Below are 27,037 nucleotides of genomic sequence, written 5' to 3' on the forward strand. Positions count from 1 at the left end.
TTCAACATGTTACTATAATGTATGTATTTCTCCAAGATTTAAGCGTTGAAGCTAGAATAGTGCTGTGATGGCATTAGGAACTGGAAACTGAATGGGCACAGTGGCTCAGTCCAGTAAGTTTAGCTACTTGGGAGGCAGAGATCTGAAGGACAGCAGTTCTAGGTAGCCCCAGGCAAAATGCAAGACTCTATCTGAAAAGTAACTTTAAAAAAGAGTGAGAGGAATTGTTCACGTAGTAAGGTGCTTGCCTAGCAAGCACCAGACCCTAAGTTCAAATCCAGTACCATTCAAAAAGAAAAAAAAAAAGGTAAGACCTTAGATTTTAGGTATTTTCCTCTTATGAATGAGATTGTAGCTCTTATAGAAGAGGATCCTCAGAATATTGAGCTAGTGTGTTTTTCCGTTTTCTACCAGGTGAGGACATAGAATTTCTCATTTCTCACTCATCCTTCTAGAAGAACAATTCCCAAAGCAGCCAAACCTGTTGGTGCCTCAATCTTGGACTTCTTAGTTTAAGTTTTTATTTTTCTAAAATACATTGCTGTGTCTCTGGTATGGTGCACAGAACCAACTTTAAAAGGAGTTAAAAATAAAGACTGGATTACTGATAATTACAAATGATTTTCCCAAAGACATAATATATGCAAAATTTAGAGATAAAGGAAATGAGGGACAGATTGTATAGGGTCTTTTAAGATTACTGCTAAAGTCTTTGTAGGAAGATATCATAGATAAAAAGACAAATGTCATCATGAGTTATTATGAACTAGAAAAGGCCACCATAGAATGATAGATTGTGTTTCTTTTTTTGCTGGTACCAAGGCCTGTACCCATTAACTTGCCCTCCTGCATGGCTTGTTTGCTCATGGCTCACACTCTAGCACCTAGATATCTCTCCAGTCTGGTACTTGCTGGAAATAAGAGTTTCTCAGCCTTTTCTCTTAGTGCTGTATTCAAACCTTGAGCCTCTAGGTCCCACGATTCTGAATAGCTAGGATTACAGGTATGAGCCTTGGGTATTCAGCTGGATGGAGTTCTTGATATCTAACTATACTATGAACATCAGTCAAAATTAATAAGACCAAAAGAGAAACGACCATTTCCACAGCCAAGTTGATTCATGGGCCTCTATAAAGTCAATTCAGTACTATTAGAACTATACTTTTAAACTCAATTCATTCGAGCAGACCAATGGGAAATCACCTTCCCACTTCCCAGATATGATTATGGACATTCTGCTGAAATTTTTCTTGGCTTGGAAAAGTTGGTAAACTTTCCTTAGTATGGAAAAGGTAGCTTTTATTTTAAAATATTTTCAGGAGATTATGTCCACATGGTTGTTCCACAGTATATGCCTTCGGACATTCACTTGAGGACAGACCCCAAACTATTTGCCAAAACATGGGCTCTCAAATAGGTGTGCATGGCAGCCAGAAAACAGCATCATGCCTTATTTCAACTTCTTGACTTCCACAGGAAAATGTCAATCCTGCAATCATTCCTGTAATAGTCATAATCAAACTCTGCTATCCCACGCAGAGCTGAGAGGAAAATGCCACTCACAGTGCATATAAGCATTCTACTAAATATTTTATGTGCCATACACTGATAAATCATGTTTTAAAGCAAATTATTTAGCCCCTTGCTGAGCTGTGCTTAAATGTCATTTTATGAACTTTTCTTAATGTTGTTCTTGTTTCCTTCTTCCTTTAAACTGTGCTTACATGGTCAGTGAACGTAATAAAATCACTTGTCTTGTTGTACAGTGTATTTAATGTTGGGTGATTTTTCTTAAATATTTCTCCTAGCATGTTTTCTACCAATATCAGCCCTTGAAAGATGAGAACTCTGAAGTCCAAAACAAACAACAAACAATTAAACCTACACAACAATATATCTTATATGTAATTAATGAATAACACTGTATTTCTGACTGAAAGATGAAAGCTAATTGATTAATTCATAGGCAATATTAAAGAAAAATTTCAAACACTCAATAACCATCTATCCTGAAAATAGCATCTAATTATTTTTGTAACATTCAAATAGTCCAAATATATTTATAAATTTGTAATTTGTTTTAGATAAATTTCTCTAGGATTTTTCAAATTTCCAAAAATGGATAACCAAATATACTATTATTGTTTACTCTTTGACCATAGTATATAGTAGTCTAGTACTAGAATCACATTAAGGGAAAATACAAAATAACAATTATAAATGTCCACTAGGAAATAAAGGAAGTTGATGGGGGTAAAGCGATGGGAGAGTGGCTAGAACTCTACCAGTCTGAAAGCTTAGTAACTCATAAGCATCTTTGGGAGGCTTTGTTTGTCTCCCCATAAACTGTCACATTCTGATTTAAGATTGTTTGTGAAATGAATCTGGTCAGTAGTGGGCCAAGATATCACTATACCCTTTCTCTTATAAATCACAGCAATTTACTCAGTAGGAATGATCTATCCTTATTCTCTCATTCTCCATAATCCAATCACTTCCTCTCATAAGCACTTTTCCCCTGGTTTTCACAATAATGCATTTTCTGTAACTAACAACCATCATTTCCTGATTATCATGCTTCTATCCCTGCACAGGAATTTGGGTCTTATGTGGGTCAGGGTCATCTTTCCCATCCATCTGTGTCTCCCTGCTAAGTGTGTTAGTTGAAAGGTGAGTCTGGATAGGCCATCATTTTGCCTAGTTCATGTAAAAGTTTGAATATCCTCAAGTCTGGGCCACTTTGATTAAGGACCAATGATTTTTGATATATCTAACACTAAATTTTAAGAATATGCACATTTAAAGACCTGTTCCCAACTTTGCCTTCTGTAGATCTATTTAAATGTAATTTAATGCTAGAAAACATTATAGAAAGTACTGTATAAAATGGTGAGTTTCCTAAGAGAATGGACATAAAATAATTAAACTATCTAACAGTCACTCATAAGACAGAAAATTTTGAGATCTGTTCATTGAGTTTGTCTATTGGTAACTAAGTTCAGTTTATAGTTTATTTGAAAAGTATATCATTCTGAATGTTTTCATTTTAGAATCTGTTAGTCCACATGATTCCTAAGGATTATCACCACAAAGTAAAGTGCTCTCTTGTTACTTAGTTACACAGTACTAACAACTTCCAGAATTGTGGGTTGACTTTGTTCAATAGACCAAAATAATTAGCTTTGACTTTTAGACATCTAGAAATCAGAGGAAATACAAATAGATGGGTGTATTTCTTGAGTTTTAAAGAATTCAGGACATCATGAACCCAGAAAAAACTCAACAATTAGATTTTCATATGTCTACATTCCATGGACATGTCTAGACCTACCTCTGTCCAGTGGTTATGGCTTTACGGTAAATGGCTCATCTACACTAATGTTGAATGTTTTCCTAGGTAGCAGTAGCCTCACAGCCCAGCATGGATATACCACTGTTGAAATGGTGTTTCATTAGAAATATGAACAGGATATGTGAAATGTTTCCTACTATTCTACAAGAGATTTATTTTGTTTTACACTTAAATTTCCCAACTGTAAGATGGTATCACAAAGAGAAACTGTTGTTAGCTTAAGAATTTTTCAGATGAGACTGCTTCATAAGGACTGAGAAGGATTCATGGAAGTTCACACTGATTTATTACATAATCATCTCACTGGATTTGTAACACAATTGCTATGTGACTCATTTCACACTGATAATGTAAAATATGCCCAAACCACAAACAGAACAAAAAAAAAGGAAAAAAAAACCACAAAACTTATCAGCTATTCTAAGCAAGAATGAAAATATTCTAATATTGGTACTACTGATTTAGGATAACACATATTTTCCTAGAATTACATCATATTTTTGAAACAACTTTATGCACAGTAGTTCTCAAAATGTGGTCTGTAGCTGTAGGCCAGTGGCATTGGCATCACTGAGAATGTCACTGGAAAGCAAATACTCTACTCATGCCCTACACTTGTGATTCTTACTCTAAGAAAATAGCATCCACTCCAGTTGAGTGTCAAGACTGCAGTTCAAGTTTAAGAACAAGTTAAGAACAAATACTAACCTATCGTTTGAAAAAAGCAGTGATACAGCTTTTCAGTTTAATGACCAGTGATGATTATAACTCTTAGTAAGAGTGGCATGAGGATTACATTACTGTTTCTGTGAGGTCTGAAAAACTAGTGTGGAAGAACTTGGGAGCAGGCAGTCAATATGGCTACAAGTACATCAAGCTACACTAATTCCACCAATTGCTCTACTTCTTTTTCATTGTATTTTTCTTTCTGGATAAACTGTGAAGTAAGATGGTTCCCACCATAACTACAAATTCAGTTCCAGTTAACTAACAAATCTTTTTATTGTAGTGCTTCGTTTTAAAATAGACATGTATTGATTTAATTCACTGTTTAAAATCTTGGTAGATCTATTTTGTGCATCTTTCTTTTCACTGTGAAATAATTCATATTCTTTATATTTATAAAAAGAAAACTCAAAACTGATCATCACTCAAAATAGACTGATTTGGCAACATAAAACAGCTGAATATATCAATCATAGATGGTAACTGAGCAGTAGAATGCTCGTTTTTTATAGTAACCAGGAAAATGTTTGAAAGACAAAGTCTAGATATAAAAATAAAAGAAAATTCATATAAGCTATAATATGCTATTTTGAAATTGGAGAATTTTTAACACAACTTCTTCTCAAAAGACAAATGCCTTCCTTCCATATTTATGAAAAAAAAAGTCTCTTTTCTCTTCATAGAGTTAGATCTAAAACCCCTGACTCCCTATATGCAAGGCAAGTTCTGCATCATTGAGCCACATCCTAGCCCTCATCCCCAGACTGAAGTAACAGGTATACAAGAAATGTTGAAGCATTCCTAAGACAGGATAGTAGACCAATTTTAATTCTAAAGAACCCCTAATCCCACAAAAGCAAGTGATAAATAACCATAATACAGTATGTTTAATCATTTAGAAGGTAGTTTGGGGAAGTGGGAATAGAAAAGGGGGATTTATTGAAGGTTTGCCAAATGATATAAGCAACATAAAGCCAAAGAAAAAGGGAAAAGTAGCTGCTTTCCCAAAGAGGAGTATGAGAAGGACAGGATAAAAACAAAGCAAAGGTTCTGGAGCATGAAGGATGCAAATGTAAAGAATATAACCTCCAAAATGAATACCCTGATACTTGTTAAAGGAACATTTTTTTTTACATACAGACAGAAAATGATTAAAGATTTTCAGTAGAGGAACAACATGGTCATTCAATGGTATTCTAAAGCTGAGTTAGAAAGTAGAAAATGAATAGACAGATCATTTAGTTTCTTTTACAATAATCTAGGACATAAATGTTAAGAGATGCTTACCAGAGAAAAGTAAGTACAAATACAAGAAAAATTCAGAAGGTAAATTCAACTGGGTCTCAAGCATTGAGTTGAGGTAGATGAGAACAAATAAGAATCACTCCTAGAATCACAAAACTAAAGACTAAACACTGGCAGTGTCTTGGGGTCAGTGGTAAAGGGAGACTGACTGTGAAAATCTACAGTGATCATATCAGTAACTGCAATATTACTGCCCCACAGGAGGTAGATGCTTTGAATCACACATCTGGTAGCTTTGTTGACTGCTTTAGAAGACTTTCACCAGCTTCTAACAGAAGTAGAGCTCTCATCTAAAGAATAAATTGTTCTTGTTTTGTCTGGTAACAAGAAGACAGAGAACCATTCTGCAAATGTACTGTCATTAAATAGGTTTCTCTATGACTTCACATCTATTTTTTTCTTATTTATTTATGGCTAGCCTTATTTCTTTCATTAAATAGCCTTTTCATAGAAAATAGAAGTCATATTTGTGTTACTGTAGTAACACATTGTAGGTGTATTATACAGTTGAGCATAAATTGAAACAATTGAATATATTTCAGTATATTCAATATATTATTAGCATTTTCTTATTTTAAATAATGTTAAGGCTTATTCTATCCTCTGACTTTTCTTCTTTTGAGATGATAAAGTTACATTCCTTAGAAACTTCTTTGATGAGGCATGTTTTCTTGAATTTTTTTTTCACTCAACAGATGTTTGGGTAGTTAAAATTCCTCATGACTATGGTATCCTGTGGTTTCACAACCTAAGTGTTACCCCAGGAATTTTTCCTCTCTTGCAATCTCCCAGTCCTGGTGGTCTATAGGAGATGCACATCACAAGAGTCTCTTCATTCCATATTGATTTCACACCCACACTTCTTTAAATTTGTACACTTCCTCAACACTAACAGTATGTGTACCACACAGATTTTAACAGCCTTCTATTATATACCCCCACTTTGCACAAGTGACACTGATTGTGAGTATAGGAATAATCAGAACAATAAGAAGGGCAGAAAATATTGTGCAGGAGTTTAATATTTCAAGCTAAATGTCTTATTTTTGTAACTTTCACATTTTGTATCTCCATATACACAGCATGGAGTAGAATTATTATTATGCAGATGACTCACGGAGAAATACAAGTTAGCTTCCATTAGACAGATCAGAGCATATGGAGGAAGAGAATGTTAGACTGAGTTCATCAAGTATTGTTTCCTCTATTCACCCTGGTAAGTCATTGCAGGTTCAGATTCAAAGAGTAACTCAATTTAGTTCTCATTATATTCCTACTTTGCAACCTTGATTCCCAATTTTGTTCCTATCTCCATGAGCTCAGAGAAGCTTAATAATAATGTATTTCATACACCACAAGGCATTTTAGAGGCTTTTATACTTATTATTCAGACTGTTTTTCTAATATTAGGTTGTATCATTAAAACAAGAGCTGAATTTCAACAATGGTAGATAATACATAAATCATTAATTTTCTTCATCTAAATGTTAATATTTGACATGCATAACAAATATGTAAACATTATTTGATTATTAAAAATAATATTACTGCTCAAGCCCTGTGCTGGTGGCTCACACCTGTATTCCTAGTTAGTTACTCAGGAGGCTGAGTTTTGAGACTCGCAGTTTGAAGCCAGCCCATGCAGGAAAGTCTGTCAAACTCGTATCTCCAATTAATCATGGAAAAAGCCACACACATGGTACCCTCTTTCAAGTGCTAGAGCATTAGCCTTGAGCAAAAGAAGCTCAGGAATGACTTCTAGGGCCAGAGTTCAAGTCTCAGGAATGGGGGAAGAGAAAATCACTACTGCTCTTTATGACTTGTACTAATTGACTTTTCTGATTCATTTTATTCATATTATTTTACAACAGACTCTATTTTTAGTTTTTATATACATACAGTTTATATATGTATGTAGTAATATGCATGATATACATAATTTTTGTTTTATATCAATGCAATCTCAGATTATCCCTCCTTGACATCTTATAATGAACATACATTTTCTTTTACCATATAATTATGAAACTTAGAAATTCAAATATATTTATCATTAGAAAAAAAAATGAGTCAAAACCAAAAAGTCACACAGGTGTATTTTAACCCAATGATACACATGAGGTGTCCACTGGCTAGATAGGACATGTTTAGGTCAAGCAGCTACATCTTTTTCTTTTCTTTTCTTTCCTTCTCTTTTCTTTATTTTGTCAGTCTTGGGGCTTTAATTCTGGGCCTGAGCACTGTTCCTGAGCTCTTCAGCTCAAGACTTGAGCCACTGCACCACTTCCAGTTTTCTGGTGGTTAATTGGATATAAGAGTTTCACAGACTTTCCTGCCCTGGCTGACTTTGAACCGCAATCCTCAGATCTCAATCTCCTTAGTAGCTAGGATTACAGACATGAGCCACCAGCTCCTGGCTAGCTACATCTTTTTAACTTTTAAAAAATTAGTTGCAAAGAAGAAATGGAGTGTTTTCACACAAAAGTAACTAATCTTCCTGTTTCCCTGGAAACATCAGAAGATCTAATAGCATGGGCTGTCTATGGGATAGTAATCAGCCAGCAGTAATGGGGCTCCTTTATAGAGGACACATTCTCTATTAACTTGCCAAGGGTTCATCACTCCCAGTCATCTACCAGCAGCCAACTTCATTCACCATGGTACTTGTCTGACTTCAAAGTACATCAATTCCTGTGATAACCACATTTATTATTCAATCAATGTCCCACTTTTCTATCACATCTGCCCTTGTAATTTTACCTACTGCTACCAGCTAAGGGAACTATGGACCCTAGCATTAGTGATGTTGTAATCTTCAAACATCTTTTTCATTTCAATTATAATAGTCATTTCTTTTTAAATCAATAGGTCCGTAATTGCAACTGTTATTTACTGATCCTAGAATGAATCAGTTCTCATATTTCTCTCTTCTTTTCATGGTACTGCCGTCTCACCATCACCTATATTAGAGAACAATCCTCACTTCCTACTGTAGCTTATTCAAACAAATTTCACTCATTTGAGAAATACCAAGATTACCTGCTAGTACCAGGCATGATTCAAGGTGATAAGAAATAGCAATGATGAAGGCAGTCTCTAAAAACAAGTAAATAAAGAAAAATGAAAAAATTAAGCCAATGGTTAAGTGTTGGTTACAAGATGATGTTATATAAAATTGCTACCTAGCTATTTTTAGATTGAGTGGTAAGGGAAATTTATGCTGAGCAAGAATTATATCAGTAGAAATATATACATATCTTCTGCTAATATGAAAAGACATGTGGAGGACATTCCATGCAAATAAAACATGTTGGGCACAGGCAGAGGAGCTAAAGTCTAATTTCCATTTTTAGGTAGCAAAACCAATGTAGTGTTAATAGTAGGTAAAGCAAAGGGAAAACTGGTTTAAAAAAATAAAGGTAAAGTATTAGGTAGAGCTTTGTTCATCTTGCAAAGGAATTTATATTTTATCCTAAAAGCCATGGGAACTCATTCAACAGCTTTAAGCAAGAAAGTGACTCAGCTGTTAGGTTTTCTAACATGAAGCTCAGGCCTTTAGTCTGGTTAGCACAGTGACAGCAAGCAAGAAAAGCTTGGATTTACACAACAACAATGCAAACAAAGACAAGACATATTTAGATGGGGGCATTGAAATGAGTCAATGGCAAAGAGGAGATGATTTTCATTTTTGGCAAGCAGACAAATAATAATGCATATATATACATACATATATATCATATATACATATATTTGTATTTATCATCTACCTATCTCAACATATAGTGTAAGAGAAATATTTATGTATGCTTTATTGATTTCTATGCAAAAGCATCTAAGTAGATTTCCTAAAGGTAAAAGTTGTAAAAGAAATGCAGATGACAGTATACCTTTGGGATATATGTGTCTGTATTTTTTTTTCTTCTCTCAATCTAGTGAAATGAATATAGAGATATCAATCAGGGGCACTAGATAGCATGGCCTAAATGATACACCACAATGGCGTCTTTCCAAAATGCCTTGTTGCAACATATTTGTCATAATTCTGGAAGCTTAAGAAAATTATTGAATATAACCACAAATGAATTTTCTATGCGATTTTAATTGAAGGAAAATATGTTATTGCTTGAGTTAGCCTGTATATTAACTTCATTTTATATTCAGTGATTTTCCACACAATTTGATTACATAGAAATCTTTAGTATATTGACAGAAAACACAACAAAATAAAGGACACTAATAAAGGACACTACTCACGTCCAGGCAGGGTTTGTGTAGAAATCCAGTGGGAAGCATTGCCATAGCCAGCATTTGTACTAGCAGCCACTTGGAATCTATACCATCTAAACTTCTTCAGTCCATACACTGTCTCCTCAGTGAGGTCAGCATCATACAGGTATTGAATGTTTTGGTTCTCAACACATTCTTCAGATTCCCATTCACTGCATTTCTGAGCACGAAGTTGAGAGGTTATCTTGTAATTTTGGAAGTAGCCAAGGATGGAATCAGGTCTCAGCCAGGTCAGGGTTGCACTAGTCGACTGAACATTGGAAAAAGCAAGGTTTGTGGGTGCACTCGGAACTAAAAATTCAAAGGAAAAAGAATCAGAAACACCTGAAATTATCAATCATTTGTAAACAGAAGAAACAATATTGTGAAAATATTCTATGATAATGTAACCAGTGGAAATCAATCAACTATTACAGTACTTACATTAATTAACAGCTGCATATTTAATAAGACCACCCAGCATTCATTGCTTCCAAACTACCAAAAGGCAATGATTTTTAAGCCCACAAGTCCCCAAATCCACACAAACTTCGCTTCATATTGAAAGAAAACTTTTTCTGGTAGAAAAGACAATTATGTACTCATATCATTCTAAGTAATTACCCAGGAATACTCTGCATTTTTATGTGTTCAGTCCCATGAAGATTCTTTTCATAATTATTGTACACAATGTTTATTATAAAACAACTTTAAACAAATGAGTTGATTTTCACTTATTTTGTGCATATTTAAGCTGATCAGAACCTTTTACAGAGTTACCATCTAGTATATTGATTATTTTTCAGTCCTGGGGCTTGAACTAAGGGCCTGGGCACTGTCCCTGTGGTTCTTTTGCTCAAGGCTAACACTCTATCACTTGAGCCATAGGACCACTTCTGTTTATGTAGTATTAAGGAATTGAACCCAGGGCTTCATGCATACTAGGCAAGCACTCTACCACTAATCCACATTCCTAGCCCTAATACATTGATGTTAAAATACAGACTATGGCATTGGAAAGGCATCTCCAATCACATCATCCCCAGAAGAGAAACATTAAGGGCCCTAGCACAAGCATGCTTTCTATACTTGAAGAACAATCAGGAGGCTAGAAGGACTAACAGTAGCCCAGCCAAGGTCTGAGGAGGAAGAGTGAAGGGCAGATTATCTACTTTATTGTCAGATATTTTTATGGTTTTCATTTGAGCAGAGCAGTACCAGGCTCCAACAGTTGCTTTCACAGAATCACACTAACCATTGAGTTGAGAATAGATTAAAGGTGGGAAAGGATGGAAATGAAGAGACTAATTAGTAAGTATTCAATGTCAGTGCTGATACAAGAGATCTTGTAGGCCTGGACTAAGATGGTATCAGCATCAGTGAAAATAAGTATTTGGATCATAAATAGATCTTACCAGATGATAGAGAGGATTTTCTGAGGTGTGTCATGTATAGTGTGAGAGAATGGCAGGAGTAAAAGAAAGCTCTAAGGTTTTCAGTTGGCCAAGGTGAAAAATGAGGTCACTACTAACAAGAAAGGAAACTGTAAAAGAAGGAAGCCTAGAGGATAAAATTCAAGCTTTTATACAAGTGTATTAATCCAGAAATGCCTTTAAAACACCAAAAATTTAAGTTCTTCCATAATAAATCCTCAAAGAAACAACTGCTCCAATAGTAAGTGGGCTAATATTTAAAGAGAGACTTCTTTGAAGAGGAAATGAGAATGGCCAAGAGACACATGGAGAAGTGTTCAACAACCCTTGCCATAAAAGAAATGCAAATAATAACAACATTGAGATTCCACCTCACCCCTGTAAGAATGGCCATCATCAAGAAAACTAAAAACAACAGTTGCTGGTGGGGATGTGGCCAAAAGAGAATGCTACTACACTGTTGGTAGGAGTTTAAACTTGTTCAACCACTTTGGAAAGCAATGTAGAGGTTCCTCAAAAGGCTAAATATAGAGCTCCCCTATGATCCAACAATCTCAAGTCTGGGCACTTACCCAAAGGATCACAAGGCCATACTAAAGCTATAATCACAACCATGTTCATAGCAGCAATATTTACCATAGCTAAAATATGGAACCAACCCTTCAGATGTTCTTCAAAAGATGAGTGGATCAAGAAATTGTGGTATATATACACAATGGAATTCTATGCTTCTATCAGAAAGAATGATATTGCCCCTTTCATAAGAAAATGGAGGGCTGAGATGTAGCTCAGTGGCAATGTGCTTGCCTAGCAAGTGCAACATTCTGGGTTGGATCCCCAGTAAAAAGAGAGAGAGAAAGAGAGAGAAAGAGAGAGAGAGACAGAGACAGAGACAGAGACAGAGACAGAGAGACAGAGGGAGAAATACAGTTAAAAAATGGACCAAGTAAAGTGAGACAGGCCCAAAGAAACATAAACTCTATGGTTTCCCTTATTGGTAATAATTAGTATACATCTAGGATAGTCTTGGCAGATGATCACAATAGCTCTATGTGCATATGATCATAGAAGATGACACCAAGAGAAATTATATCCAAAATATGGAAACAAGTGGTTTATCATTGATATTGTTATTTTCAATGTACTATGTGACATTATTTCTTTTTTCTTCTACTCATTTTCCCCATGATTTAGCCCCTGTTCCCACTGTATTTGTTTCTGGTATCCTAGGTATCTTATGTATGTCTGTCTGAATTAGGGAAGAGAAAGAGAACATTAAAATGATAAGGCAAAGGGAAAAAGGCAAACCAATGCAATAGCAATGCTTAGGAGACAATATGTTATAAACTAACTATACAATTCTGGGGTGGGGTAGAATTGGGGAGGAGGAAAGGTGGGAGAAAAATGAGGGAGTGGATAACAAGTTAGACAAGAAATGTACTCACTACCTAACATATGTAACTGTAACCCTTCTGTACTTCACTTTGACAATAAAAATGTTTTAAAATTAAAAGAAAAGATGATATCAAATGGTAGATGAATGCTTGAGTCTAGAGTTCTATTGTGAATAGTCAAGATTAATTAAAATATTGAATTTGTTCTTAAATTTTTCTAGATTCTATGAAGATCTTTTACACACACACACACACACACACACACACACACCATATGGGAAGATAACAGGTCTTAATTAAAATTATTACATTTTCTTACATGATTTTATTATTTTATAACATGATCATCTTCAGTTACTTGGTTTAGAAATTCTAATATTTATTACTAAATTGTATTTCATTTAATTGGCATTACCTTAAAAGTAGCCCTAAAAATAAAATACTGCACATGCTACTTACAGTAGAGTACGCCTAATTTTATTTATCATGAAGAGAGTGGATATAGTTCCTAATAAAGAATTCAGGTCATTTCTAGGAGATGAGAGCAGCCTTTGGGTAAGAGACAGTCAGGAAACAGGGAAGATGGGTGGTAAATCAACCCAAGGAGGACAAAAAACTTGGAGAAAGAACAAGGAGAACAAACATGGAAGATGACTGAATTCCAAGTAAAAATACATACTTTAATGAAAACTTTGATTGTCACTTAAGAGATGAAAATCCTAGGCCTAATATGCTTGTATTTCCAACTGATAGATAGCACTATGAATTAGCCAATTGGTATTGTAAATTGCCAAATTTGTGCTTATTTGTTATATAGTTATATAAATCCAACAGAACCTCCCTGTACAAAATGTCCAATCACTCCTTATGCAGTTATAATTTCAGAAAAAATGGCTTATTTTGTCTTCATTATTTTTGAATTGTGTACTTTTCAAAATGTCTGTTTTTATCCTGTTTTTATCTCTTCCTCACACCAACATTCTATTCAAAGGATGAGAAACATTTTGCTTCTTTATCAATATTGTTAAAATATTTTTAAAAGCCTTCCAAAATGTGTGTGTTTATACATACACATAAACTGCACATTTACGTATTGGTTTGTAGTGCCCAGTGTCTTGGCCAATGATCACAACAATTCATTTAATAAATATGTTTTAATCTATGAGTAAATGAATAGAGGGGATAACAGGAATTTGATATAGTGAGAGGGCCAGGAAAACTTTCCTAATAAGCTATGACTTAATAGGCATTCTGTGGCGCAAGAAAGTAGCTTCCCATATGAAAAGCCCCAGAACATGTTTAAGACCTAGTGGAAGAACAGAGTATGGCTCATTGAAAACAGAAAAGGGGACCGCCTTCAACAGTAAATGCATGGGATCTAGCGGATGGATGGGATATAGGCAGAAATCACATCATGGTAAGCCTTTTTTATATGAATTTTAACTTTTTAGTTTAATCCTAAGTGCTGTGTAGATACTTTAAAATTATGTTACAAATGACACTGTGCATTTTCTCCACGGAAACAAAGTTAATATGGTGCAACCAATACCCTTTCATTTGAGTATCCCACCAACTATCATTAATCTTTCAATCTGCTTTCTCTAGGGTTTTCTAAGCCACTGTAGGTTGGCAGGAAAGGGGTTATATTTACTGCACAATGAGCCAGAGAAAGCTGAGAAGGAAGCCCTTTCAGATCTCATCAACAGAGATGATTAGATGTCTTAGTTCTGTGGCCTAACATTTTTCGTACAATTTTCGTACACTAGAGAAGAAGAATTTAAGGAAAAAATTTGATGCAGAGTAGAACTGTTCATTGAAATAATATTAATTTCAAGACCATATTTCTCCAAATAAGTATTTCAGAGGGAAAAAGTCTAAATAGAATTTTACTATAACCTGACCAAGAAACAGAGCCTAGGCAAGTTATTTTTAATGGGAATTAAAATATGGGGAATTAAAAAGTATGGGAAAGGCTGCCTGCCATATGACTGGAACACGCAGGGATGAGACATTGGAGCACAAAGTTCCCAACGACTATTTGTTGACCTCATGAGAAAATTATGATTCACTGAGGAAGGCCTTGATTTCACATGTGGTATAAAACAGAGTTCACATTTTTCTATTTGATGTACTTGAAAAGATGTACCAGAAATGAACACAATCAGTAGAATAATTCATACATTGTTTTTGACAAGACAACTTCATATATACTCATTACTGACCACCAGTAACCCTCATTATATTCACTATCTTCTCTTCTTGTGAACTGTGTGTTGAACTAGACTATTTCAAGGCAACTGCCCTATTGAATTACAGATAGAAAAAGGATTACACCATTTTAGCATGGAGAATCAGATTTCCATTCTTTAAGAATGACTAAAAACCTCAAACTTTTTCTATCCACAGATGGTACTAATTTGAACACATCATTCCATGCTTCCTGGAGTAATCACACAGCTTGCTTAAATTTTCTAAACATGACTGAACTGTGATGAAGCGATCAACATTAACTGCCAAGGTATTCAGTAAATTACATTTTATTCATAAATTATTTGTCCTGGAAAAATATTTCATCACAGTTGAAATGAGTGTCTATAGAACTATATGAGTAGGACTTGTTATGGTTTTCAGTGTATGCCAGTTGATTTTACTTAGAAGATGAAAATGTGTATGCAGTGTAATCATTCTATTAATTTCTGCATGTCAATTATGAGAAGTTGCTACCCTCTCATGGTAGCATTCTGACCTAGTTAATTATACTCATGCAGAAGAACACAGTTCAGTGCTTTTCTGTGACAATACACTTTAATCATCAAGAATAAAGATGTACTGTCTCTTAAGCAAAGCACTTGCATGAAAATTTATGAATTATATTTATAATACATGCAAGTATCAATATCTTTCCTAATTTGCACAAAAGTATTCTGGTTCTAGAAATGCTATGTAATTTACAACTCTTTAAAAAAATAAGGTATAGATACAAGGTCCTTTTAATATACATATATCCATCTATATATGTGTATATGTAATATGAAATATAATTCAGTTGATTGAGACATCAGGAATAGGTAATAATAACAGGAATGGCTCAGAGGAAGGAAGCGATCTAGGATCTATAGTTGGAAGGAACAATTAAGGGTTGGTACAAAAAAGATATTCAAGCTTGTTGAATGTTGGAAACAATGGATTTGTGGCAAAAAAAAAAACTGTTTACAAGACCTGGGAAGTACCCTAGGTTGGAGAAAATTAGTGTAAGTAAAGTAGTACTAAGTATAATAAAAGTGAGAAAATTAAGTTGGAGTTACTGGGAATGTCAAAGCTTGCTCTAACTAATAGAAAAATCTGACAAAGGAACACTTGAGCAAAGCTAAGTTTTATAGATACTGATCAGATACCGTGTATGTGCAATAAAATGCACATTATAATGCTAAAGATCAAGAATTCAGGGGGAAATTAGAAGACTATGATGATGTGATGGGTATCGAGAAAATAGAAATCAAACAAACTGTGTAATAACATTAGTAGGCAAAAGAAATGTTATAGATATAGGTCATGAATTTAGCACTAAAAATACAGGAAATAGTACAGGAGAAAAATAAAGATTGTAAATCTTGATCAAAAAGGCAAACAAATATGCAATAATGTTTGATACTGAAATCAAAGATAATTTCCTAGAAACTAATAGCATATTATGTAATGCTCATGCATTAAATTCATGCAATTTATTGAGCAATGCCATTTTTATATTGTACATAGTAAGTTTGCTAACTCATCTCTTTCCTATCCAGTCTTTCAAATCAGGTAGATAAAATACTTTCAGTCACTTTTGGTAAAAATTAGTTCTTCTCTGTGATGGTTGGCTTAGTTCAGCGGAGTTAAAACAGCCTCAAGAGCACTACCAAAATGTGCTACATAAATATGTTTTCAGGTAATATGAAACTCAGAATGAAAATTGATAGTCACATTTTTGTTTCAAATGAAATCTTCTTCCAGTGCATATTTATTACACTTAGGTGAAAACAACGGAAAAAAATAGCCATAATGGAACTAAGACTTACTAGTGTATCTTTCAATACATGTTCAAATGAACTAGTGCCCAAAATGATATTGTACCAATGATATTTTAGCCTTTAAACAAAGTATTATTGAACTTCAAGCATTTCAGTAATCTTTCTAGAAAGACAGGCCTTATTCTAGAAAACACTATGAGGAAAATGGATTTTAAATGTGTTCTGTTTGAATGGCAAATGAATTTACTTGAGATATACACTCTTTGGGCTGGAAAACACTATATGGGAAACTATGAAATATGTTACCCTAAATCACAATTAGGATTTAAATTATTTTATTTGAAACAGTTCTTTGGGCAGTAACTGGAGATTGCACTTACTTGGTTTTAAGACCACTTCTGTCACATCTGGAAACGACAGAACCATTAGCAGTGATGATAAAATTAGAAAGGCATCCTGACTCATAAGCATTCACTTGAGGTTGAGTTTGTAAATAAAATATTAGCTCCATTCCTTGTTAACAGAAATAAAATTGTCTTGAAAAGTGAAGTTTACATTAATAAAAGATGCCAGGTAAAGCATCTATATACATAAATAAATTGTGAATTAATAAGATGAGCACTTTGGATATCAGAACAGCAGATGAGGAAGAACTAAGGTTCTGGTCACATCAAAAATCAATAAGCAGTTAAAAAAAGTTGTGAGAAGATATACAAACAAGCATACACTGCCTGACATAGACAGATAGATACCTAATAAATATCTTTTAAAAAATAAGTGAATGTATAATGAAGACAAAGAGCTCAAAAAGGCAGCTACCAATGCTGGTTGTAACTGAATACTACCTAAAATAGCATCCTTCTTCTAAGGGTTAAAGCTCTAACAGAAGATTAAAATATAGAAAGAAGTTCTACAACTAACCGTTAAAAGAAAAGTATTGTATTTTTCAGGACATCCATGAGAAGAAATGAGAAACGGAAAGAGACTAGGTGGGAGGAAGAAAGTAGAGTTGGAAGAGAAACAGCTAAGAGAAGGGAAAGGGTCAAAGATGGTGTGAAATTGGTCAGTCCTCTGTGGACCAAAGAAAGACAATTCTAAAAAAAATCTGATTATTAATATATTTTAAAGAACTAAATACTTAATGAGCAATTTATTAAAATTATATATCTTATTGCAGTATGAATCGTTATTCTGTGAACCCATCACCAAAACGTTTTATTAAGCTATTTTACATAAAATATCTTCTGTGACTACAGTTTTTGTTAAAACCATGAAGGGAGCTTGTTCACATATAATTTAAAAAAGAAACAGATTTTTCAAAAGTAGCAAAAAATATTCCAATTCCAAAACATAGTAAGTTTAGGTGACTCTAACATAATAACTATTTGTATTAAATGTAATCAGATATCAATATGAACTCAGTGATCCTAGAAAGTGAAACAGCTTTTGGCCTGAAATATCAGAAAATAGCCTGTGAAGCCTTAGGTAGCTCAAGCAAAAGAGAGAGCCACAGATAGCTTCAACTCAAATTTTGGTCTAAGTCTGTTGAGAACCCTTCCAAGTTTCTTAATTATACATAGGCAGGATATACAATTTGGGATACATAAGAGAAAATAACAGCTACTACAGGGGAGGGAGAGCTTGTGGTGTAAATCCCACACAATTAAGTAAACAACTCAGGCCTCATACCCAGTTTTAGCCATGTACTTTTGCTTTTATCTATGTCCTTAGATAAAGAAATTCACCTTATAATTAAGAGTGAGACCAGACCAAAGCATAAAATCACACACTCATAAACATTCAGTAATTTAATGGCTCATTAGAACAAAAGCCAACACTCCAGAATTTCTACAATACATTGCCAAAATATTTGGTATGAACTCAAAAGTCACTATGAAAGATGGGAAACTTACCAATGTCAGAGATGTAACTTATACACAGGAGGAAAATATAGTCAATAGAAAGATCATAGGATACAAAGGTGTTCAAATTAATAGAAAGCAACTTCAAAAAAGCTATTGTAAATATTTTGTTTGACCTAATGGAAAATATGAGAAATTTATTCTCACAACTAGAGAACAAACAGCCTTGGCACGGAAATGGAAATGATAAAAAAAAGTGAAAAATATACAATCTAGTACAATGTTTGAAATAAAATGCACTGAGTGGTTTTCCAGAAAATAAGGCAGGACACCAAATCTGTGAATTTGTTGACAGATCAGTAAAAATTCTTCAGTTTGAACAATGAAGAGTCGTAAAAGGGATAGCAAAAATTGTTTACCTGAAATCTCAGAAGAATATAATAGAAGTAAAGTAGAAGGCTGTTTGAAGAAAATAATTCATTATTTTGGAAAAAAGACTATTTTATGTTATACAAGTATCTTAGTAAACTAAGAGCATATAAATGCAACAAAACCCACACTAGCCATATCCGCTTCTATTTTTAATCTTTCTATTTATTTATTTATTTGCCTGTACAAAGTGTTTAGCCTGCTCAGCTTTCTTGCTCATGGCCAGTGCACTACCACGTGAGTCATGCCCTTTAGTCTAGCTTTTTGCTAGTTAATGAAAATGCAGTTTGCTGGACTTTTCTGCCTAGGGTATCTTCAAAATAAAATCCTTCAGGTCTCAGCTCCATGAGCAGCTAGGATTTTGAGTGTGAACCAATGCCATGTGGCATCATTGACTACTGTTTAAAATTAAAGACACACACACACATGTTAATGCTGCCTTTTGCTAAGTGGGAGACAGAGGTAGCAGGATCATGGTCTGAATTCAGATCTGGGCAAAACTTGCAGGGGGATGAGTGATAATGTTGAAAGGGATGACATTGATCAAGGTATACTGCCGTTTGTTAAAGGGCAACTGCTTTGTACAACTATTTTGCACAGCTATTTAAATAATAAAAACAAATAAAAAGACATTTACAAAAAACAAAACAAAACTAAGGCACAGAAGGATGAACGTGTGTCTCAAGTGCTTAAGTATGGCCCAGGTTTCAATCCCCAGTACTGCCTTTTCTTTTCTAAGAATAGTTGGAAGAAAAAAGTTGGGACAAAATCTGAGATTAGTGTCAAAAACAATAACGTAGTTCACGCACACAAAAAGCCCTAATGGGGGGCTGGGATGTAGCTCAGTGGCAAAGCACTTGCCTAGCAAGTGCAATGTCCTGGGTTCAACCCCAAGTCCAAAAAAAAAAAAAAAACCCCTAATGGTACAGATACTGGTTAATGTTTCATCAGGAATAATGGGCATTAGAAGAGAAAGGGATAGTATCATCAAAATGAAAAATGGGGGTGGTACAATGCAAAATTCTATTTCCAGAGAACTTGTCCTCCAAAAATTAAGAGAGAAAATTATATATTTCATATACATAATATTTAAGAGAATTTGATACAAGCATAGCTATACTTCATAAATACAAGAAAGTTCTTTAGCGAAAAGGAAATATTAGTTCTCACACATGATTAAAGAAATAAAGAAAAATAAAATGATAGACATATGATAAACATATGTGCTCTTTGCTGAATTTATTTAACTATCTACTCATTTTGTAAGTAAAACTAATACAATAAATTGTGGAATTTGCAACACACTCTAATATAAAATGCTTAAGATGGGGTTGTTGAACATATCATAGCAGAAGGAGATAAGATTAGAGAAAAAAAAGAGACTGTACTTTTACAAAACTCAGGCATTTTATGTAAAGCCACATAATACTGAGTAGATATAACAAGTGAAGGAATCATATTGTACACCTTTGATCAGAGGCTGAAAATAATAATGCAAAGAAATATAGTTTAAAAAAATCCAGTAAGGAAATTAAAATACGATGTGAAAAATACTAATTTCCCAGAAAATTAGCTCCAAAAAGGATAAGAATGAAAGAACAGACGAACTAAAATGAAATAGAAAAAAAGAGAAAACATATAGGAAATAGTTAAGATCTAAACTCAAATAAATAAGAAATGATTTTAATTCTAAACGATTAAATACTTCATTGATATGGTAAGGTTGTTAGATGAGAAAAAAATGATCAGCCTAATTATGTGCTACCCCTAAGACTCATACTTCCTATTCACTACTGTTGTATTTAAAGATGACAGAAACAATTTAATAGTAAAGACAGATTTTTTTAAAGCCTTTAACCAAACAATTTTTAAAGAAATAAAAGGAAAGTTTTTTTATTGATTGAAGGACCAGCCAGTAAAATATAACCATTATAAACATGAACCATTTTTATTTACAATCATTAAAATGCATGAAACAAACACAGAACTACTTTAAAAAAAAAGAAAAATGCAAAAGAGGCTTAGATATTTCCTTCACAGTAACTGTTAGATTAGTGGTGATATGTTTTTCAAAAAAATTACCTATAATATTGAAATGATACATAACACTATGTAGCCAACAACTGGAATATATGCATTGTTTTCTAGGGTTTTCATATGAAATTCAATCAGATAAATCATATACTGAAAGGAAGGAAATGCCAATATTTTAATTACGTTTCACCAAAGCATTCTCTGACAATGCATACATTAAAAATGGTAGACAAGAACCCTCTAGAAAAGTCTAAAATATTTGGAAATTAAATAATTTTAGGCAACTATGGCTCAAAAACAAATTTCAATGGAAGTTAGAAAATTCCGGGCTAGATTTTGTTTTTCAATTGGGTGATTCCATGAAGCAATTTAGGAGAAATTAATAATAGTAGTAGTGGTAATAATACTTGTAAAAGGGAAGGAAGAAAGGATAATTCACAACTACTTTTATTAGTCCAATGCAACATATACATAAATGCCAAAAATGATATTAAAATAAAAGTAAATTTCTGTCTACTGTAAATCCTGGACATATATACAACCCCACCACACAAAATCATACCTAGCCATAAGTAATAAGTTAATGCATCAAACAATATGTTCTGTCCTACGAATACAAATTCCATTAAACATTCAAAACGAAGGCCTGTGTGGGTGTGGTTCCAAACGCATCCATGAGAACACTCAACAGACTGAGGCAGGAGGATGACAAGTTTGAAGCCTGCCTGGCCTCAGCAAGAACTTGTCTTTAAAAACAAATAGCACGCAGCGGCTCCCGCGGCCTGGCGGTTCAGACATGACCAAGTCCAAGAACCACACCACGCACAACCAGTCCCGGAAATGGCACAGAAATGGCATCAAGAAACCCAGATCACAAAGATACGAATCTTTAAAGGAAGTGGACCCCAAGTTCCTACGGAACATGCGTTTTGCTAAGAAGCACAACAAGAAGGGCTTTAAGAAGGTGCAGGCGAACAATGCCAAGGCCCTGAGCCACTCTGGCTGAGGCCATCAAGACGAACTCCCCAAGCAGCCCGCCGGCAAGCTGCAGCGCCTCGCCTTCATTGCCCACCCCAAGCTCAGGAAGGCATCCGCGCCTACAGGCCAAGGGTCGCATGCGTGCCAAGCCAAAGGCCAGGGCCCAGGCCCAGGCCAAGGCCCAGGCTGCAGCCGCAGCTCTAGCTACCACTCCAGCTCAGGCTCAGGGCCAGGCTGCTGCCCCTAAGGGTGCCCAGGCTGCTGCCCCCAGGGTCATGTGAAAGCCCCACAGTGAAGACCCCCGTCTGCCCACGCTAGATGGTGGACTGCTGTGGCTGCCTGGCTGCTGTCTGCAGGGCGCCGGTGGCCTGTGTGGGTTCTACCAATAAACCTAAGGCAGGAAAAAAAATACAAAAAACAAATAGCAGCAACAAATCTAACCAACCACAAAACCAAACACTGAGAGGAAATGTAGATAGAATTCATGTTAAGAACCAGAATTAGAAAGAAAAAAAGCTACTTTAAAAAATTCAGGAAGTGAAAAAATTTAAAATTCATTCAAAAAGAAACCCTCCCAGAAATGTCTTTTTTTTTAAATCCTTTTTCAGTTTATCAAAAACTTTACATTGAAACAAAATGATTGAGGACAAACCCTCTACCAGCAACAAGAAAACAACATCAGCTTTTTTTTTTTTTTTTGGCAGTCCTGGGCCTTGAACTCAGGGCCTGAGCACTGTCTCTGGCTTCTTTTTGCTCAAGGCTAGCACTCTACCACTTGAGCCATAGCGCCACTTCTGGTTGTTTTCTATACATGTGGTGCTGGGGAATCGAACCCAGGGCTTCGAGGCAAGCACTCTTGCCACTAGGCCATATTCCCAGCCCCAACATCAGCTTTTACTACGTTCATTTATCCTGAGTTAAAAGACTATTCAGCATAATGAAATAAGAAAAAAAAAGTCACAGAGTTAAAAAGCAAAGACAAAAAACTTTTAGTTGTAGAACACATATTTTTAAGATTGAAAATTCTACAGAAATAGATCTTTAATACCTTCTATGCCTGAGAAATGACTTTATCAATTTTGGAGAATACTAACATAAAAATCAATTATTTCTTAAATTTGCATCAAATTAATAACAAAAAATCTATTTTGAAGTACTATAATAATAAATAAACATAACTTAAATAAGACTCATGCAAAACTCCTTCACTGAAACCTAAAAAACTCTGCTGAAAACCTGAAAGATGACAATACAAGTTCACTGATAATTCGGTACTGATAATCAGTTCTCTCTACATTCATATACATGCCAAATTTTCATTATGAAATTAATTTGGAAATTTAAAAAGTAGCCACATGTTTGGAAAGGAACACATTTGTAATTTGACACTGTCTCACTTCAAAACTTACTTAAAATTGTAAAAATCAGTGGTATGATCAAATGGTACACAAATAAACCAGTGAATAAAAATACTTTCCAAAAATAGATTGAAGTGATAGGGTCAAGTTATTTTTAACAAAACTTCCAATGAAATTACAGGGGAAAGAATTTATTTGAACAAATACTTTCTAGATAGTTTTGGTAAATGTATAAAAATGAAATTTGAATGATACCTTTTTTATAAAACACAAAATTTGATATGAATCAGAGAAATAAGTCAACTCAGTCTATACAATTTCTAGAATAAATACAAGATTATATCTTTCAAACCTCCAAGGAACCAATGATTTTTTTAGGTAACACACATAAAGTTACTCATGTGAGATTAAAATTTGTAATTTAGATTTCACTAAAATTAAAATCATATTTTCATCCCAGGTACCACTGAGTAAACAGAAAGGCAAGCTATTAAGAAAACACATAATATATTTGTAATAAGATATGTATTATGTATACATATCTTTTCTCATTTAAGTTGTTTATCTCAGATATTGGTTACAGTGACAGAAAACTAACACAAAGGACTTCCAACCATAATTTGTAAGACTCCTATAGCTCAATATGAAAACAGCAATTAATTGAGGCCAAAATGTGTTAAAGATTTGAACAGAAACTTACCCAAATAAGATAATCCTTCCTTTATAAATTCCAATGGGTTTGAATTTCTGTTACTATGGTCTAATTAAGTAACACTTGTCCTCCCACACAAGGTTCAAATTTGTTACCATGGCACATTAACTATGAATTTATTTTATGAAGTAGACTATACTGTTAGCACTTCCATTCACATAATTAGTACTTCAGTTATAGGTTAAAACCATTAAGCAATCAATTTTTCCTTTCTGACTAGCATTGCTAATGATTGCACATTTGTTACTTAGTTAAACAGGTGGTCATTTGTGCAATTATGTTGCTTCCTGTCTCTCAATGATGGGCTGAGGTGCCATACTAGCTAACAAAGATGGGAGCAAAGTAACCAACACGAAATTGCTCAAAGTAAATGTGAAACCGAATTTTAGAAGAAATGGCTGGCCATGGGAATGTTGACACTGCTGCTATTCATGAAGAGAAAGTTAGTGAAGACAAGCTACAGAGTAAGTGGTTGTGAGAAAGCAGATGAAGAAAGATCCTGCAAGAAGTAGTATGAACAAAATCACAGGAGGAAAGCTTGCAGGAATTTTCTAACATGAAAAAGCACTAACGATGTTGTGCTTGGTTGGATGCTGGGCCAAATTTGAAGTGTAACAATTCAGCAACACAAATAAAAGATTCAGTTTTTGTACCTAAAGCTTTTTTTTTTTTTTTTTTTTTTGCCAGTCCTGGGCCTTGGACTCAGGGCCTGAGCACTGTCCCTGGCTTCTTCCCGCTCAAGGCTAGCTAGCACTCTGCCACTTGAGCCACAGCGCCACTTCTGGCCGTTTTCTGTATATGTGGTGCTGGGGAATCGAACCTAGGGCCTCGTGTATCCGAGGCAGGCACTCTTGCCACTAGGCCATATCCCCAGCCCACAACCTAAAGCTTTTTTTAAAGTGGTAAACAAATGTTGAAGATGAAAAATCAATTACAATTTTCCCCATTGCTTATGAAAATTGCTGTGCACAAATTCAGCTTATGGAGTCATTTTCATGATCCTACTGTACTTTCCAAGGGTTTCCTATATATGAATCTAATAATCACATAGTTACCACTAATCATGAGGAGATTAATGATGAACATGATTGATGAATAAAGAATGAAGTATTACATACATATCTAGTTTATGACCTAGTAATTTCACACACACAGTAAGATTTGTACAAAATATCTTAGTACTTTTGCAATTCTTCATATAAAACAACACATATATTCATTAAAACAAATAGATATAAATGCTTATATGAGGGAAAATTATTTCAAAATAAAAGGAGATTGAAATCTAAAAATATGAATTTGACGATTACATTGAAAGAAACAGACTATATATATAAGGCTCTATACAGCTTTATAACAATAGAAAGGAATTTGTTTTGGACTCAGAACAGTAGTTGCCTAAGGAATATCCCAGAGAAATTTCTACAGAAAATAGAAACAGTCTATCTGTTGATTCGAGAGTGTGTAGCTGTGAATCTTTGAGAGTCACATATATGAATCTTTGAGAACTTTACCCTTAATTTCTGTGCATTTCTATCTATATAAATTTCTTATAACCATTAAATATAAAAATATGTAAAGAAAAAGATTTTCCTATAAAATGAAGCGACAATACTCAAGGTAAGTCACAAGTTATTCATTTATATATAAACTTTAATAGGCAGTGATTTATATCCTATGAATCTACTCTTTTAGTAGAAAAAAAAATCATGGGCCTTACTGTATTTCTCATCTATCTGTACTAGAAAAGAAGCTTGAGTTATGTGAACTACTGTCTTATAACATTTGGTAGCTATTAATTTGCAGACAAAATTCCTAAAGATACTTCCTATCTCATTTTAACAGACTACACCTTACACATTTAAACACAAACATTCTATCTCCATAAATTAAAAACTAGTATTAAATTTAAGTCTAAACTTTTAAAACATTGGGTATCTTGTAAATAGCAATGATGAAATAGCAATTCAATTAATGTGCTTGTAGTTGAAAAGTTATAAAATGGTTCACTGTTTTCTGTACACTGATATAAAATGGCTAATATAGTAATGAACAACCCTCTGGAAATTGGAATATTAGTTTTTAGTGCACCTTTTAGTGGTACAGAGTTGATAAATATGACACATATGAACTAATATTTATTTTTTTCTAATATTGTAACTTACTTTTAAGGTAGAAATTCTTCATAAACATGCATCCAGGCTTAGAACCAATGGTTTGATTTATTAAATGTATACTAAGTATGTAGTAAAAATTCAAATTTGAATAACTCATTAACATATTAAGAAATACTATCTTTTAAATTTAAATAAAAGATAACTTGCTCTAACAATGAGTGCTACTTATGAATAATTATATTTTAAAAATAGCTTCCTCTTCAACATTACATTTTGCAAGCAATGAAACAAACTGTCACTTACTAAGCTTTGAAAAGGAAAAAATTAGCACAATCTCCCTGTTCACATAGTTCATATTTTCACTTAATTGGATTAAAATATGGTCTAAATTAATTTGATATTACTTAAGAAATGATGTCATTAAAATTCATTTATTCTGCATATCAGAATGTTTATACCATTAGTAAATGTCTTCCATGAAGTTTATAATTTTATGCAAACTGGCTCATTCCTGAAGATCTCAAGTAATATATTACCAGAAAGCAAGAAGATAATTTTTGCATGCACACATATATACATAAAAGGGGATGTAAAACAGAACAAGAAAAAGTAAGGGAGGAGGTTGATATGTAAGGCTGTTGTGAAAAGTATCTGCTACAGCTGCATTGGAAAGGAATGGAAAATAGGGTAATAAGATATGCTTCAGTTCCTAAATAAGTTAATAAAATCACTGCTTGAAGAGCAGCTGGCTTTAGCTGGAGCTTGGATGAGGTAGAGCGGCTGCCTGGGGTCCACTTAATGAGAGGTCTTGCAACACCAATGTAGTCAAGGAAAATTGTGCAAAGCAACTCCAATTCATTTTTAAGAAATTGCATTTTAAAAGAGTTTTAAATGTATAATTCATAATTTTTGTCTGAGATTATTTTGAGTTCTCAAATAGTATGATTTTGGACCCTGTATAAGAGAACAAAAATATGGGGTATGAATATTGGAACTTTAAACACTGCCTAGCAAGGCCTCAGAATCCTAGTATCAATGTTATCATACTAAGTCAAGTTATT

General features: G+C 34.1%; 1 protein-coding gene and 1 pseudogene across 1 annotated transcript in view; one reads left to right on the plus strand and one right to left on the minus strand.

Annotated features, from left to right (window-relative positions):
• The window catches only part of Ptprq (protein tyrosine phosphatase receptor type Q), a 203,626-nt gene that overhangs the window by 61,915 nt on the left and 114,674 nt on the right, over positions 1-27,037 (minus strand). Inside the window, exon 27 of the mRNA XM_048358989.1 lies at positions 9,638-9,961. Coding sequence (XP_048214946.1) covers positions 9,638-9,961 — 324 coding nt within the window. The remainder of the gene's footprint in view (positions 1-9,637; positions 9,962-27,037) is intronic.
• Positions 21,582-22,136, plus strand: LOC125360868 (annotated as a pseudogene).

The sequence above is a fragment of the Perognathus longimembris genome, chromosome 1, assembly GCF_023159225.1.
Source record: "Perognathus longimembris pacificus isolate PPM17 chromosome 1, ASM2315922v1, whole genome shotgun sequence".
Lineage (NCBI taxonomy): Eukaryota > Metazoa > Chordata > Mammalia > Rodentia > Heteromyidae > Perognathus > Perognathus longimembris.